Below are 12548 nucleotides of genomic sequence, written 5' to 3'. Positions count from 1 at the left end.
CTCTGTTTCTGTGCCTGAATGAGAGAGCAAGCGATCTCTCCTTCAGTTGGGGCATTCAAACTGCTGGCAGTGGCAGCGGGGTTGGGATGGGCAGGAGCCATCTGAGCAGCCTTTTTTTCCCTGTCTGCCCCACTCAAGCATCAGTGGGCTCTGCAGGACAGCAGGGCTTCTCATTTCTCCCCCGGCGCGGTGAATTCCAGCTTCAGTCTGGGCATTGAAGCTGCTGGTGGTGGCAGCCACCTAAGCAGCCATGATTGCCCACTCCCCAACCAGCCAGCCAGCACCACCTGACCTGCTCACTGCCTAGCCAGCCAGCGCAAAGCCTCGTTGTTCTCTCTTCCAAACTGCCCAAAAGTTTAAACCTGCAGGAGAAACTTTTCTGAACTATTAGAGTCCTGCTGATCTGGCTTATGGTAAAGAGTGTTTGGTAGTTTCAGATGATTAAATTAAAATTAAAACCTTTAGAAAATCATTCAAAATCTTTTTTTAGGGCTGAAAATCCTACCAATTTGAAGTTTCATAGCTTTGGTTTTTATCTTAACAAACCAGTCCTAGTAATTGCTTTGAGTGTTTGGAATGGCCATACTGCACAGACAACTAAATCGATTGCCAGGATCCAGTGCAGGTAATCTGCACAGATTTTGAACAGCCAATGGTTGGAGAACTTTGCTTGTTTGACCAAGGAAAAAAAGCAACTTGACATACCAACCTTGAGGAATATTTAAGATCTGCACAGTGTCAGCAGTTGGAATGAGAAAGCCATCTTCAAGCAACGTTTCAGCCACAACTTCCCTATAGGAATTTAAAGCCCAGTGAGTATTTTCCAGGATCTTCCAAGTACAAATGTCCTTTTACTCCCCAACATTATTATTATGGTTGGTTGCTCGTTCAGCCAGATATTTAGACTGGATTTGGCACCCACCCCCCACCCCAGTCCTTCCCTGGGATCTGGGATAGTGGATGTCATTGTTTAATAATATCAAAGGTACCGTCACAGGATTTAAGCTGCTCCAAGTAAAGCTGCCTTTTGACTGATGGTGATTTTGTCAATGCCACAACTATTGACTGTTTTTCACACTTATGACAGTCGCAGCATCCCCATACTCATGTAATCAAAATTTGGATGCTTGGCAGCTGACTCATATGATGGTTGCAGTGTCCTGGGGTCAGGTATTCACCTTTTGTGACTTTCTGACAAGCAAAGTCAATGGGGATAGCTAGATTAACTTAACAACTTTGTTACTATTTTAACAACTGCAGTGACTGACTTACCTTTGACAAGAAAGATTGTAAAATGGGGCAAAACTCATTTAACAAATGTCTTGCTTAACAATAGACATTTTGGGTTCAATTGTGGTCGTAAGTCGAGGACTTGTATTTTAAAAGGGATTTACTTTGTTGTTGTTGTTGTTGTTGTTAGTTGCAAAATCATGTCCGACCCATCACGACCCCATGGACAACATTCCTCCAGGCCTTCCTTTCCTCTACCATCCTCTGTGCTAAGTCCTGAGGTCTCGAGAAAGACTTGTCAATCAATGGGCAAAAGTAATCCATTGACTCTGGCGCGGATGCAGGCTCGCAGAAGTCGGGCAATCTTCCTATTGGTTAACAGTTTGACAGCTCGCATATATAAAAGGTTGTCAGTTAAGTTTGTTACTTTGTTCGTTGTCAGCTACGTTAATAAAAGGTTATCGTTACATTGTGTCCTGAGGTTTCTTCAGGAGAATACTTTTCACTGGCGACGAGGCTGGGATCCCAAGAGTAACCGCTAGTACAAAGATACCGTCTGATAACGATTCGCAGCATGACGGCTATACCTCCATTTGCCGTTTTTATGCCCGACAGAGAGTCGTGGGAGGCGTTTATTCAGCGGTTCAAATGTTTCCTTATTGCCCATGATTTGACGGGGATAACCACAGAAAGAAAGAGAGGTTATTTTTTGAGTTTATGTGGCCCAGAGATGTTCTCAATGGCCCTGCCTCCGTGCATACAGTGTCTTGGGAAGTCGTAGTGGCCAAGCTAAAAGGACACTATTCACCGGTGCCATCCCGTTTTGCTAGACGTTTCGCATTTCACCGGGTGTGTTCAAAAAGAAAATGAGACTATTAGTCAATTAATGGTAGCTCTCAGGCAAGCCATGTTACTGGAACAACTGATTTATGGCAGCAGGGATTTAAGGCTTCAGCGCCGCCTGCTAACTAAAATGGAGCTAACCTTAGCTATTGCTTTAGATGAAGCTCGAGCAGCTGAACAGGCAGCCCAGTCCGCTGCTGTAATTCAAAAATGTCAAGCATCCCACATGCCATCCTCAGCAAGCCGTTGTTAATCAGCAATCTGCTGAGGAAACAAAGGAACAGCAAACAATTGACGAAGTAGCACGTATCAAGTTAGCAGCGGATGGCAGATGGAAGCCAGCCACGAATGCTTCTCAGGCAAGTTGCCTGAGTTGTGGAGGGAACCATCTGTGGTCTAATTGCCGGTTTAAATCAGCCATCTACCGGCATTGTGGGAAGACGGGTCATTTAGCCTATGTCTGCCGTGCCATCCTGCCTGCCACAGATGTTGGTCATCCTGTGAATAGAGCGGCGCAAAGACGATCAGCCCGCGCTAAGGAGACCTGCAATGCCGTCGACCGGGACAGCGAGGAAGAAGGAACTGTCAACATAGCCTGTGAAGCAAAAGGCAGCTGCCAGAAGATGTTTACCACTGTTTTAATTGAGGGGTCTCCTTGTAAAATGGAGATCGACATGGGGTCAGTGAGATCCATTATCTCCTGGGGCAGCCTCAAAAGAATCCTGCCCACAATTTCTAGAGCAGAGTTAGATCCAACTAGCTGCATTATAAGAGATTACCAAAAAAGGACTATTCCAATTGTGGGTAGCGGGCAATTTCAAGTTGAGCATGGCAAATTTAAGGGCTCTCTACCGTTAATAGTTGTAGAGGGGCCACTGGCTTCATTATTGGGTTTAGATTGGTTCGAGGCATTGGGATTCTCTATTTCAGGAATTCACTCTACAGAAATTGCTGCCGGTTTTGAAGACCTGACACGGGAGTTCAAGGACGTTTTTAGCAATGAATTGGGTAAATATAATGGAACACCAGTTTCTTTTAATTTAGACCCCAATGTAGCACCCATTAGACTTAAAGCTAGGCGAGTCCCTTTTGCACTGCAAGAAAAGGTGGATGTAGAGCTAGATAATTTAATTAGGCAAGGAATATTAGAACCAGTTGATTATGCGAAGTGGGAGACTCCTATCGTAACACCAATGAAATCAGACGAATCCATAAGGATCTGCGCGGACTATAAAACCACAATTAATAAAGGATTGCAAGCTCATCCCTATCTAGTACCTGTAGTGCAACACCTATTGCACTCGTTAGGTCGTGGACACCTTTTTGCTAAGCTTGACCTAGCTCAAGCTTATCAACAATTATCAGTAGACGATGCGATGGCAGATGCCCAAATGATCATCACATATCAGGGAGCATTCTGTTGCCGTAGATTCCAATTTGGACTCTGCGTGGCTCCCGGCATTTTCCAGAGCATTATAGAACAGCTGCTCCATGGGTTACCTGGAGTGTTACCATATTTTGACGATGTGCTCATCGCAGCACAGTCAGGGGGAGCTACTCAATAAACTTAGAACACTTTTCCTCCATTTCTGGGAGGCAGGTCTGAAATAAAAAAAAATAAGTGTCATATTGGTGTGGAGGCGGTAGATTTCCTCGGGTTTCATATTGATGCCCAAGGTATTCATCCAGCCCCTTCAAAAGTAGAAGCTATTAAGAAAGCTCCAGCTCCAAATAATAAGATGGAGTTACAAGCTTTTTTGCGTTTATTAAATTTTTATGCTATGTTTTTACCCCATAAGGCTTCTGTAGTGGAACCTTTACATAGACTGTTACACGCGTCAGCAAACTAGAAATGGGGCAGTTGTGAGGAACAAGTGTTTACAGCTGTTAAATCACTCCTGACGTCATCTTCTGTCCTCATTCAATACAATGAAGCACTACCTCTAATATTAGCTGTAGATGCTTCTCCGTATGGCATAGGGGCTGTACTCAGTCATCGATGTCCAAATGGCAGTGAGGCTCCAATAGCGTATTTCTCACGTTCATTGTCCAAGGCAGAAAGAAATTACAGCCAGTTGGACAAAGAAGCGCTGGCAGCGGTGGCTGGAATCAAAAGGTTCCACCACTATCTACATGGTCATTCTTTCATATTACAAATCGACCATAAACCGTTGCTTGGCATAATTGCAGGAGATAAGCCAACTCTTACAATTCTTTCACCTCGTATGTCTCGATGGACTGAATTCCTTGCAGCATACAGTTACCAGCTGGAATATAGACCATGCTGATGCTTTAAGTAGATGTCCGTTGCCTCAGAAGGCTCAAGATCCCACTCTCTGCTTCTGATATAGCAGGCCATTCTAAAACTGATCCTATTTTATCTCAAGTCATTGAATGGGTCAGTAGGGGTTGGCCTCGAGGAGAGCGGTCAGAACAGTTTTTGCTGTTTTGGAAGAGACGCCTGGAACTGTCAATAGTAAAAGGTTGTCTTTTATGGGGGAACAGATAGTAGTTCCCCCAAATTTAAGGGTACAAATTTTACAACGCCTACATGAAGGTCATCCTGGCATAGGTAGAATGAAAGCATTAGGCCGTAGCTATGTCTGGTAGCCCAACTTGGATGCAGGAATAACAAATTGGGTGACCAAATGCTCTCCTTGTCAAGCATCATGCCCTAATCCAGCAGCTGCTCATCCTCGAGTTTGGGAATTACCACAATCTCCGTGGGCAAGAATTCATATAGATTTTGTTGGGCCAGTAAAGGGGCATATCTTTTTAGTTGTGGTAGATGCATTTTCAAGGTGGGTGGAAATTGCATCCATGAATACAACTACATCGAAGGCCACTATTAAAGAATTACAAAAACTACTTTCCACGCGCGGACTAGCGGACACCTTAGTATCCGATAATGGCCCTCAATTCACTTCAGCAGTGTTCCAAGCTTTTTTAGCAGGGCTAGGAATAAGACATGCATTGATAGCACCTTATCACCCGGCCAGCAATGGTAGAGCGGAACAGGCAGTCCATTCCGCTAAAGACGCTTTGCAACGTTTAGGTTCAGATCCTTGGGAACAGAAAATAAATCAGTATTTATTAGCACAGCATTCAACACCTTGCCCGTCAACTGATAAAAGTCCAGCTGAGTTATTAATGGGATGGCGTCTTCGCACCATTTTAGACAGATTACATCCTCATTATCATGCAAATGCTGCTCCAGAGTATTTTTAAGTTGGGAGAAAGAGTATGTGCAAGAAATTGCATAGGTGATCCTAAATGGGTACCGGGTCAGATAATTCAAATAACTGGCCCGTGTTCTTATAGGGTCCAGTTAGATGATGGTCGGCAATGGCAACGCCACATAGATCAACTTTGGCGCTGCCATCAACAGATAATTCAACATGATACTACCCCATCACAAAATTGTTCGTCCTTGCCTTCGCAATCAGAAGAAAACAACGTCCGACCAGCCTGCTACCAATTCAGTTTCAACGCTTCTACCTTTCCCATATCTCTGTCGTAGGAGCCCTTACCTGTTCACCTATCCCTGACAACGAGGGAGGGACCTCTAGAGGGGCCTGCTGAGGAGTCGGCAACTTCAGAGGAGATGCTTGGAAAGGATCTCCCGGAAGCCCGCATATCTCAGAGACTATGTGTGTACAATCCGGGGGGAACGAGTGCTAAGTTCTGAGGTCTCAAGAAAGACTTGTCAATCAATGGGCAAAAGTAATCCGTTGATTCCAGCGCGTGTGCAGGCTCACGGAAGTCAGGCAAGCTTCCTATTGGTTAACAGTTTGACAGCTCGCATATAAAAGGCTGTCAGTTAAGTTCATTACTTTGTTCGCTGTCAGCTACATTAATAAAAGGTTATTGTTACATTGTGTCCTGAGGTTTCTGCAGGGGAATACTTTTCACTCTGGAGTCCATTTAAGCTCACGCTGACTGCTTCGCTGACTCCATCCAGCCACCTCATTCTCTGTCGTCCCTTTCTTCTTTTACCCTCAATCTTTCCCAGCATGTGGCTCTTCTCCAGTGAGACCATCCTTCTCATTAGGTGGCCCAAGTATTTGAATTTCATCTTTAGGATCTGGCCTTCTAAAGAGCAGTCAGGGTTGATCTCCCCTAGGACTGACTGGTTTGATCGCCTTCTGTTCCAAGGGACTCGCAGGAGTTTTCTCCAGGACCATAGTTAAAAAGCTCTCAGCCTTTCTTATGGTCCAACATTCACAGCCATACATTGCAACTGGGAAAACCATAGCTTTGACTATTCGTACTTTTGTTGGCAGGGTGATGTCTCTGCTTTTTAGAGACATCTGTCTAGGCTGTCTAGATTTGCTAGATTTCCAGGAGCAAGCATCTTTTAATTTATTGGCTGCAGTCCCCATCTGCGGTGATCTTGGAGCCCAGGAAGATAAAATCCGTCACTATCTCCATTTCCCCCCATCTATTTGCCAGATGCCATGATCTTAGTTTTCATAATGTTGAGTTTCAAGCCAACTTTTGCACTCTCCTCTTTCACCCACATCAAGAGGCTTTTTAGGTCCTTTTCACTTTCTGCCATTAGAGTGGTATCATCTGCATATCTGAGATTGTTGATATTTCTCCTGGCAATCTTAATTCCAACTTTTGATTCATCTAGCCCCGCCTTTCTCATGATGTGCTCTGCATATAAGTTAAATAGGCAGGGAAACAGTATACAGCCTTGCTAGACTCCTTTCCCAATTTTGAAACTATCAGTGGTTCCATGTCCTGTTCTCACTGTTGCTTCTTGAACCGCATATAGGTTTCTCAAGAGACAAATAAGATGGTCTGGTACTCCCATCTATTTAAAAACTTGCCACAATTTGTTATGATCCACACAGTCAAAGGTTTAGGATAGTCAATGAAGCAGAAGTAGATGTTTTTCTGGAACTCCCTAGCTTTCTCCATGACCCAGCGTATGTTGGCAATTTGATCTCTAGTTCCACTGCCTCTTCGAAATCCTGCCTGTATTTCTGATAGTTCTTGATCCACATACTGCTGGAACCTAGCTTGTAGGATTTTGAGCAAAACTTTACTAGCGTGTGAAATGAGTGCAATGGTGTGATAGTTTGAACATTCTCTGGCATTGCCTTTTTTTATTTGGAATGTAAACTGACCTTTTCCAATTCTGTGGCCACTGTTGAGTTTTCCAAATTTGCTGGCAAATTGAGTGTAGCACTTTTACTCCATCATCTTTTAAGATTTTGAATAGCTCAGTTGGAATACTGTCACCTACATTAGCTTTGTTGTTGCTCAGATTTTCTAAGACCCATTTGACTTCACATTCTAGGATGTCTGGCTCGAAGTCAGTGACCACCCCATCTTGGTTACCAGAGACAGTATGTTCATTCTTGTATAGTTCTTCTGTGTAATTTTGCCATCTCTTCTTAATCTCTTCTACCTCTATTATGTCCCTGCCTTTTTGATCCTTTATCATGCCCACCTTTGCATGAAATGTTCCCTTCATATCTCCAATTTTCTTGACGAGATCTCTGGTCCTCCCTATTCTATTGTTTTCTTCTATTTCTTTGCACTGTTCATTTAAGAAGGCATTCTTATCTCTTCTAGCTATTCTCTGGAATTCTGCATTCAATTGGGTGCATCTTTCTCTTTCTTCCTTGCCTTTCGCTTCCCTTCTTTCCTCAGCTATTTGCAAAGGTTCCTCAGACACCATTTTGCTTTCTTGCATTTCTTTTTCTTTGGGATGGTTTTACTGGCTACCTCTTGCACAATGTTGCGAACTTCCGTATTTCAGGCACTCTGTCTATCAGATCTAATTCCTTAAATCTATTTGTCACCTCTACTGTTATTCATATATATTCATATATTCATCAGGGACATGATTAGTTCATACCTGAGTGGCCTAGTGCTTTTCCCTATTTTCTTCAATTTAAGCCTAAAGTTTGCCACGAAAAGCTCATGATCTGAGCCACATTTAGCTCCTGGTCTTGTTTTTACTGACTGTATAGAGCTTCTCCATCTTTGGCTGCAGAGTACACAGTCACTCTGATTTCTGTGTTGACCATCTGGTGATGTCCATGTGTAGAGTCATCTTGGGTTGTTGGAAAAGAGTGTGTCAGGGTTAACAAAATAAAACTCCAAGGCCTGAGTTTCCTAAAAGTTCCATTTTGTTAGAGATGTCATGTTGGCACATCTTGGAAAATGTGGAAACTTTCAGATTCAGGTTTTCCCACCCAGTTGAAAGTTCAAGATCCTGTCCCAACAACCACAAGTCCATCACATGGTCCAATCTTCCACTGCCACGAAGACAGATTCCTCCCAACCACATTCCGGTCAAGTGCAGAGACAAAAGCAACCTTGACTTTCTAAGAACAATGTTATTATGGCTACACATCACCCAACTCCGTATAATCCCCCTCCCTTTTCCCACAGTAGAAAGTGTGGCAGGCCTGAAATCTAAAAAGAAAAGATGGCGTTCCTGGGCGGGATCTTGCTGATGGCGGCAGCTTAAGAGAGCTGCCCCCGGGTTTCTGGTGGCGTTATCTGCCTAGATATCTGGCAGGTACCTCACTCTTCAGGCAAAGAAGAGGGGGAGAGAAGATCCAGCTGGCAAGAGCTTTTCCTTTGAAGTTTGCAGCCTTTTCGGCTGTGAAGGGAAGGGGGGCCAGCCAAGGCTGAATCATTATCTCCGTGCCGGAAATTCCTAGCCTCATCTTCACGGCTCAAAGTAAGATACCTCCACTTAGGACAATATTTGAACTATTTATCTGAATTTAATACAAGCAGAGTCCGTATCTGAGAACCTTATCTGTTTTCTTTAAAATCCTAGCGTCATTTTTTACAAGAGCTTCCTTCGTGTACTTAGCTTTTTTCTTCTTAAAAGAAACTGGCTCCTAAAATGGCAATTGTGCGTTCTTCGTAACAATGCCACATTCCTAATTCTTCTGCAAAAGCAGTGATAAAAGTTCAAAGGGAGGAACAGCCAGCCAGCAGTTTCTTATTAATTAGTTTCACTTCTCTGAAGAGTTTACAAGACTTTGTTCTTATCAACTTTGTTATTTCTGATACAGAGAAGTCAAAGACGGCACTGAATATGCCGAGCTGCTTCGTTACAATGCTTTTTCTTTTTTCTTTTTTCTTTTTTTGAAATCCTTTGAAAAATCCTAAAGAGCTAAAAAAGGGGTGACTTAACACTCTTCTTTTTTTTTTCGTAAGCTGCACAGCAAGCCAGTAGAGCTTGATTAATTGCCATAGATAAGACTTATAATGGCATCAAAATTAATTCCTGGGGGGGAAACTTCCTCCTAGAAGCACATCTCCGATACCTGGCACAAAGTTGCCCCCTACTGGAGATGTGCTAACGAAAGAACTTTTTTTGGAAACCTTCAAAGAATTCAGAGAGGAGATTAAGGAGATAAAGGACGAATTAAAAGAGTTTAAGGCGGACTTATATGATAAACTTGATACTAGGATTGCCAAAATAAGCGATGATATACTGGGACTGGTAACCGTCCTGACAGAACATGTTTCTGGAATTGAAGATAACTTAGAGGTTCTTAATGAAGCTAATACCAACTTGACATCCAAAACTGAGGTGGTGCAACAAAAAGTTGAAAACGCTGAAAAACGATTATGATACAGTACAGGCAGATGGAGTTCGCATTAAGAATCAGGGGGTTGCGTGAGGATAAACAGGAGAACTTGAAACAGATTTTTTCAGAGGCTTTTGACCGTCTGGTGGGACGACCGGGGTCCAACTTTGACTGGCAGATCGATAAAATTTATCGCGTTAATTCATGGGCGGCAAAACAAAAGCAACTCCCCCGAGATGTAGTTATATACTTCGCCACAAGAGAGTTCAGAAACATGATATTACAAGAGTCCTATAACACCAGGCTTCAAGTCGGCGGCCAGGATTTGATTGTTTTGAAAGAAATACCACCTCAAATGCTAAGAGCCAGGAGAGATTATGCTTTTCTAGTGGAAGAACTCAGAAACTGTCAGACACAGTATAGATGGGATGTGCCATTTGGTATTATAATTACACTTAACAAGCAAAGATATCGTCTCAATTCTGTATGGAAAGCCCGAGATTTCTATCACAATATTTTGAAGGTGGGACACCCTGCACCATCTGGATCTGGAGAAAGACCACAAGAAGGACAAGATAGACGGCAAACTACACAACTACCAGACAAGACGCACCATCTTCCCCTCCCAGAAGGGCAAGCTGCCATGGAACAAAGACCTAGCTGTATGACCACCAGATGAATGGAAAAACAAGCTACAATACAACAACCTCAACAATCACCGGCCATTGATCAAGGAGTTACAGCAACAAGCTCAGAAGCCATGGGAGGAGCTAGGCCAAAGGTTAAACAGGCCTTGCAGGAGGCTCTAAAAAAGCTTCAGGCAACCAAAGATGACAACTAAGATTTTGACATGGAATGTCAATGGACTGAACTCTCCATAGAAGAGAAAGAAAATATTCCACTATCTTAAACAGTTCAAGAATGATATAATTTGTCTACAAGAAACTCATATCAAATCAACCGATCAAAAATATTTGTTTAACCCCAAACTTGGTCAACATTTTGTGACCTCTGCTACGGAAAAGAAAAATGGTATAGTTGTATACTTAAAAAAAGACATTAAGACTGAACTAATTGAAGCAGATCCCTTTGGAAGATATATCGCACTAGACCTAGTCTTAGAAGGGAAAAAGACATTACTTTTGGGAATTTATGCTCCTAATCAACAGCAAGATGGATTCTATAGAAATCTTCACGCTAAATTAGTACAGTGGGACTATAAGTCTTGTATACTATTGGGTGACTGGAACAGCGTGATTGACACTAAAAGAGATAAGAAGACCTCTCGCCCTAATACTAATATGCGAGCTAAGCTACCCAAACCTTTTTTTGACATGATGGACGACTTTGAATTGAGAGATATTTGGCGAGAAAGAAACGCAGAGGAATATGATTTCACCTTCTTTTCTGATAGACATCAATCCTTTTCAAGGATTGATTTTATACTAATTACTAATGATTTACTTTCTAGGGTGAAGAAGACAAAGATTGCAGCGAGGGTCCTTTTGGATCATAACCCAGTTTGGATAGAATTGGGAAGGATAGTGCAGGCAAGAAGGTCTTGGAGGCTGAATGAAAACTTATTTAGATATGAGAAGTACATTAATGATTGTAAAAAATTGTTATCTGAATACTTTGTTCTGAATATGAATAAGGGTACACCTATGGAATTTGTATGGGATGCAAGCAAAGCGTATATGAGAGGAGTACTGATGAATATAAACAAAATACATAGACATAAACAAGGGCTGAAACGAAAAGAATTGGAAGAGGAAATTAAAGGGAAGGAGTTGGGGTTAACATTGAATCCAGGCGATACAAAGGTTAAGGAAGCAATTACTATATTAAAATCCCAATTTGATATGTTGATCTCTGATCAGGTAGCCACTAGTTTATTATATGCAAAACACAATACTTTTTGTAACGCAAATAAACCGGGCAGATGGTTAACTTATCAGATTAGGAAAAAAACGAAAACTCGAAATGTAACCAGATTGATTTATAGAGGGAAGGAGGTGTTTCAACAGGAGGAGATTCAAAAGGCATTCCGGGAATTCTTTACAGAATTGTATAAAGGGGACAAAATTAAGGGTTTGGACATTTCATTTCATTTCATTTATTTGGGATTTATAGGCCGCCCTTTTCCCTGAGGGGACTCAGGGCGGCTTACATTCATAGGGAAAGGGGGGGGTGCAATATAAAGACATAAACAATCTGTGAATAAAATAAACAGTAAAAACACAACTTTCATTCAACACTCAACACTCGGGCGGGGTGAATTAGAAACTTATCCCCAGGCCTGACGGGATAGCCAGGTCTTAAGGGCTGTGCGGAAGGTCTGGACGGTGGTGAGGGTGCGAATCTCGACGGGGAGGTCGTTCCACAGGGTCGGAGCTGCTACTGAAAAGGCTCTCCTCTGCGTAGTCGCCAGTCGGCATTGACTGGCGGATGGAATTCGGAGGAGGCCCAATCTGTGCGATCTAATTGGTCAGAGGGAGGTAATCGGCAGGAGGCGGTCTCTCAAGTACTCAGATCCACTACCATGGAGGGCTTTAAAGGTGGTAAGTAATACCCTGAAGCGCACCCGGAGATCGACAGGTAGCCAGTGCAGCTCGCGGAGGATAGGTGTTATGTGGGCGAACCGCGGTGCGCCCACTATCACTCGCGCGGCTGCATTCTGGACTAACTGCAGTCGCCGAATGCACTTCAAGGGCAGCCCCATGTAGAGCACTAGACATAGACAAATACTTAGATAAAGAGGAAATACCCCTAGTTAGAGAAGAGTACAGGCAAAAGTTGAACCAACCAATAACCTCAGGGGAAATCTTGCAGGTAATCAAACAACTAAAATTAGGGAAAGTGCCAGGCACAGACGGCTTGACAGCGGTTTACTATAAAAACTTA

At 43.0% G+C, this 12548-nt stretch overlaps 1 protein-coding gene across 2 annotated transcripts in view; it reads right to left on the bottom strand.

The window, feature by feature from the left end:
• LAS1L (LAS1 like ribosome biogenesis factor) overlaps positions 1 to 12548 on the bottom strand; it is a 71196-nt gene that overhangs the window by 17083 nt on the left and 41565 nt on the right. For both annotated transcript variants that reach the window (XM_032227883.1, XM_032227882.1), the window contains exon 9: positions 710 to 792. In XM_032227883.1, coding sequence (XP_032083774.1) covers positions 710 to 792 — 83 coding nt within the window. The remainder of the gene's footprint in view (positions 1 to 709; positions 793 to 12548) is intronic.

Source organism: Thamnophis elegans, chromosome 12, assembly GCF_009769535.1.
Source record: "Thamnophis elegans isolate rThaEle1 chromosome 12, rThaEle1.pri, whole genome shotgun sequence".
Classification (NCBI taxonomy): Eukaryota; Metazoa; Chordata; class Lepidosauria; order Squamata; family Colubridae; genus Thamnophis; species Thamnophis elegans.
The sequence above is the reverse complement of the archived record's forward strand: the minus strand, read 5'-3'. Positions and strand labels throughout refer to the sequence as shown.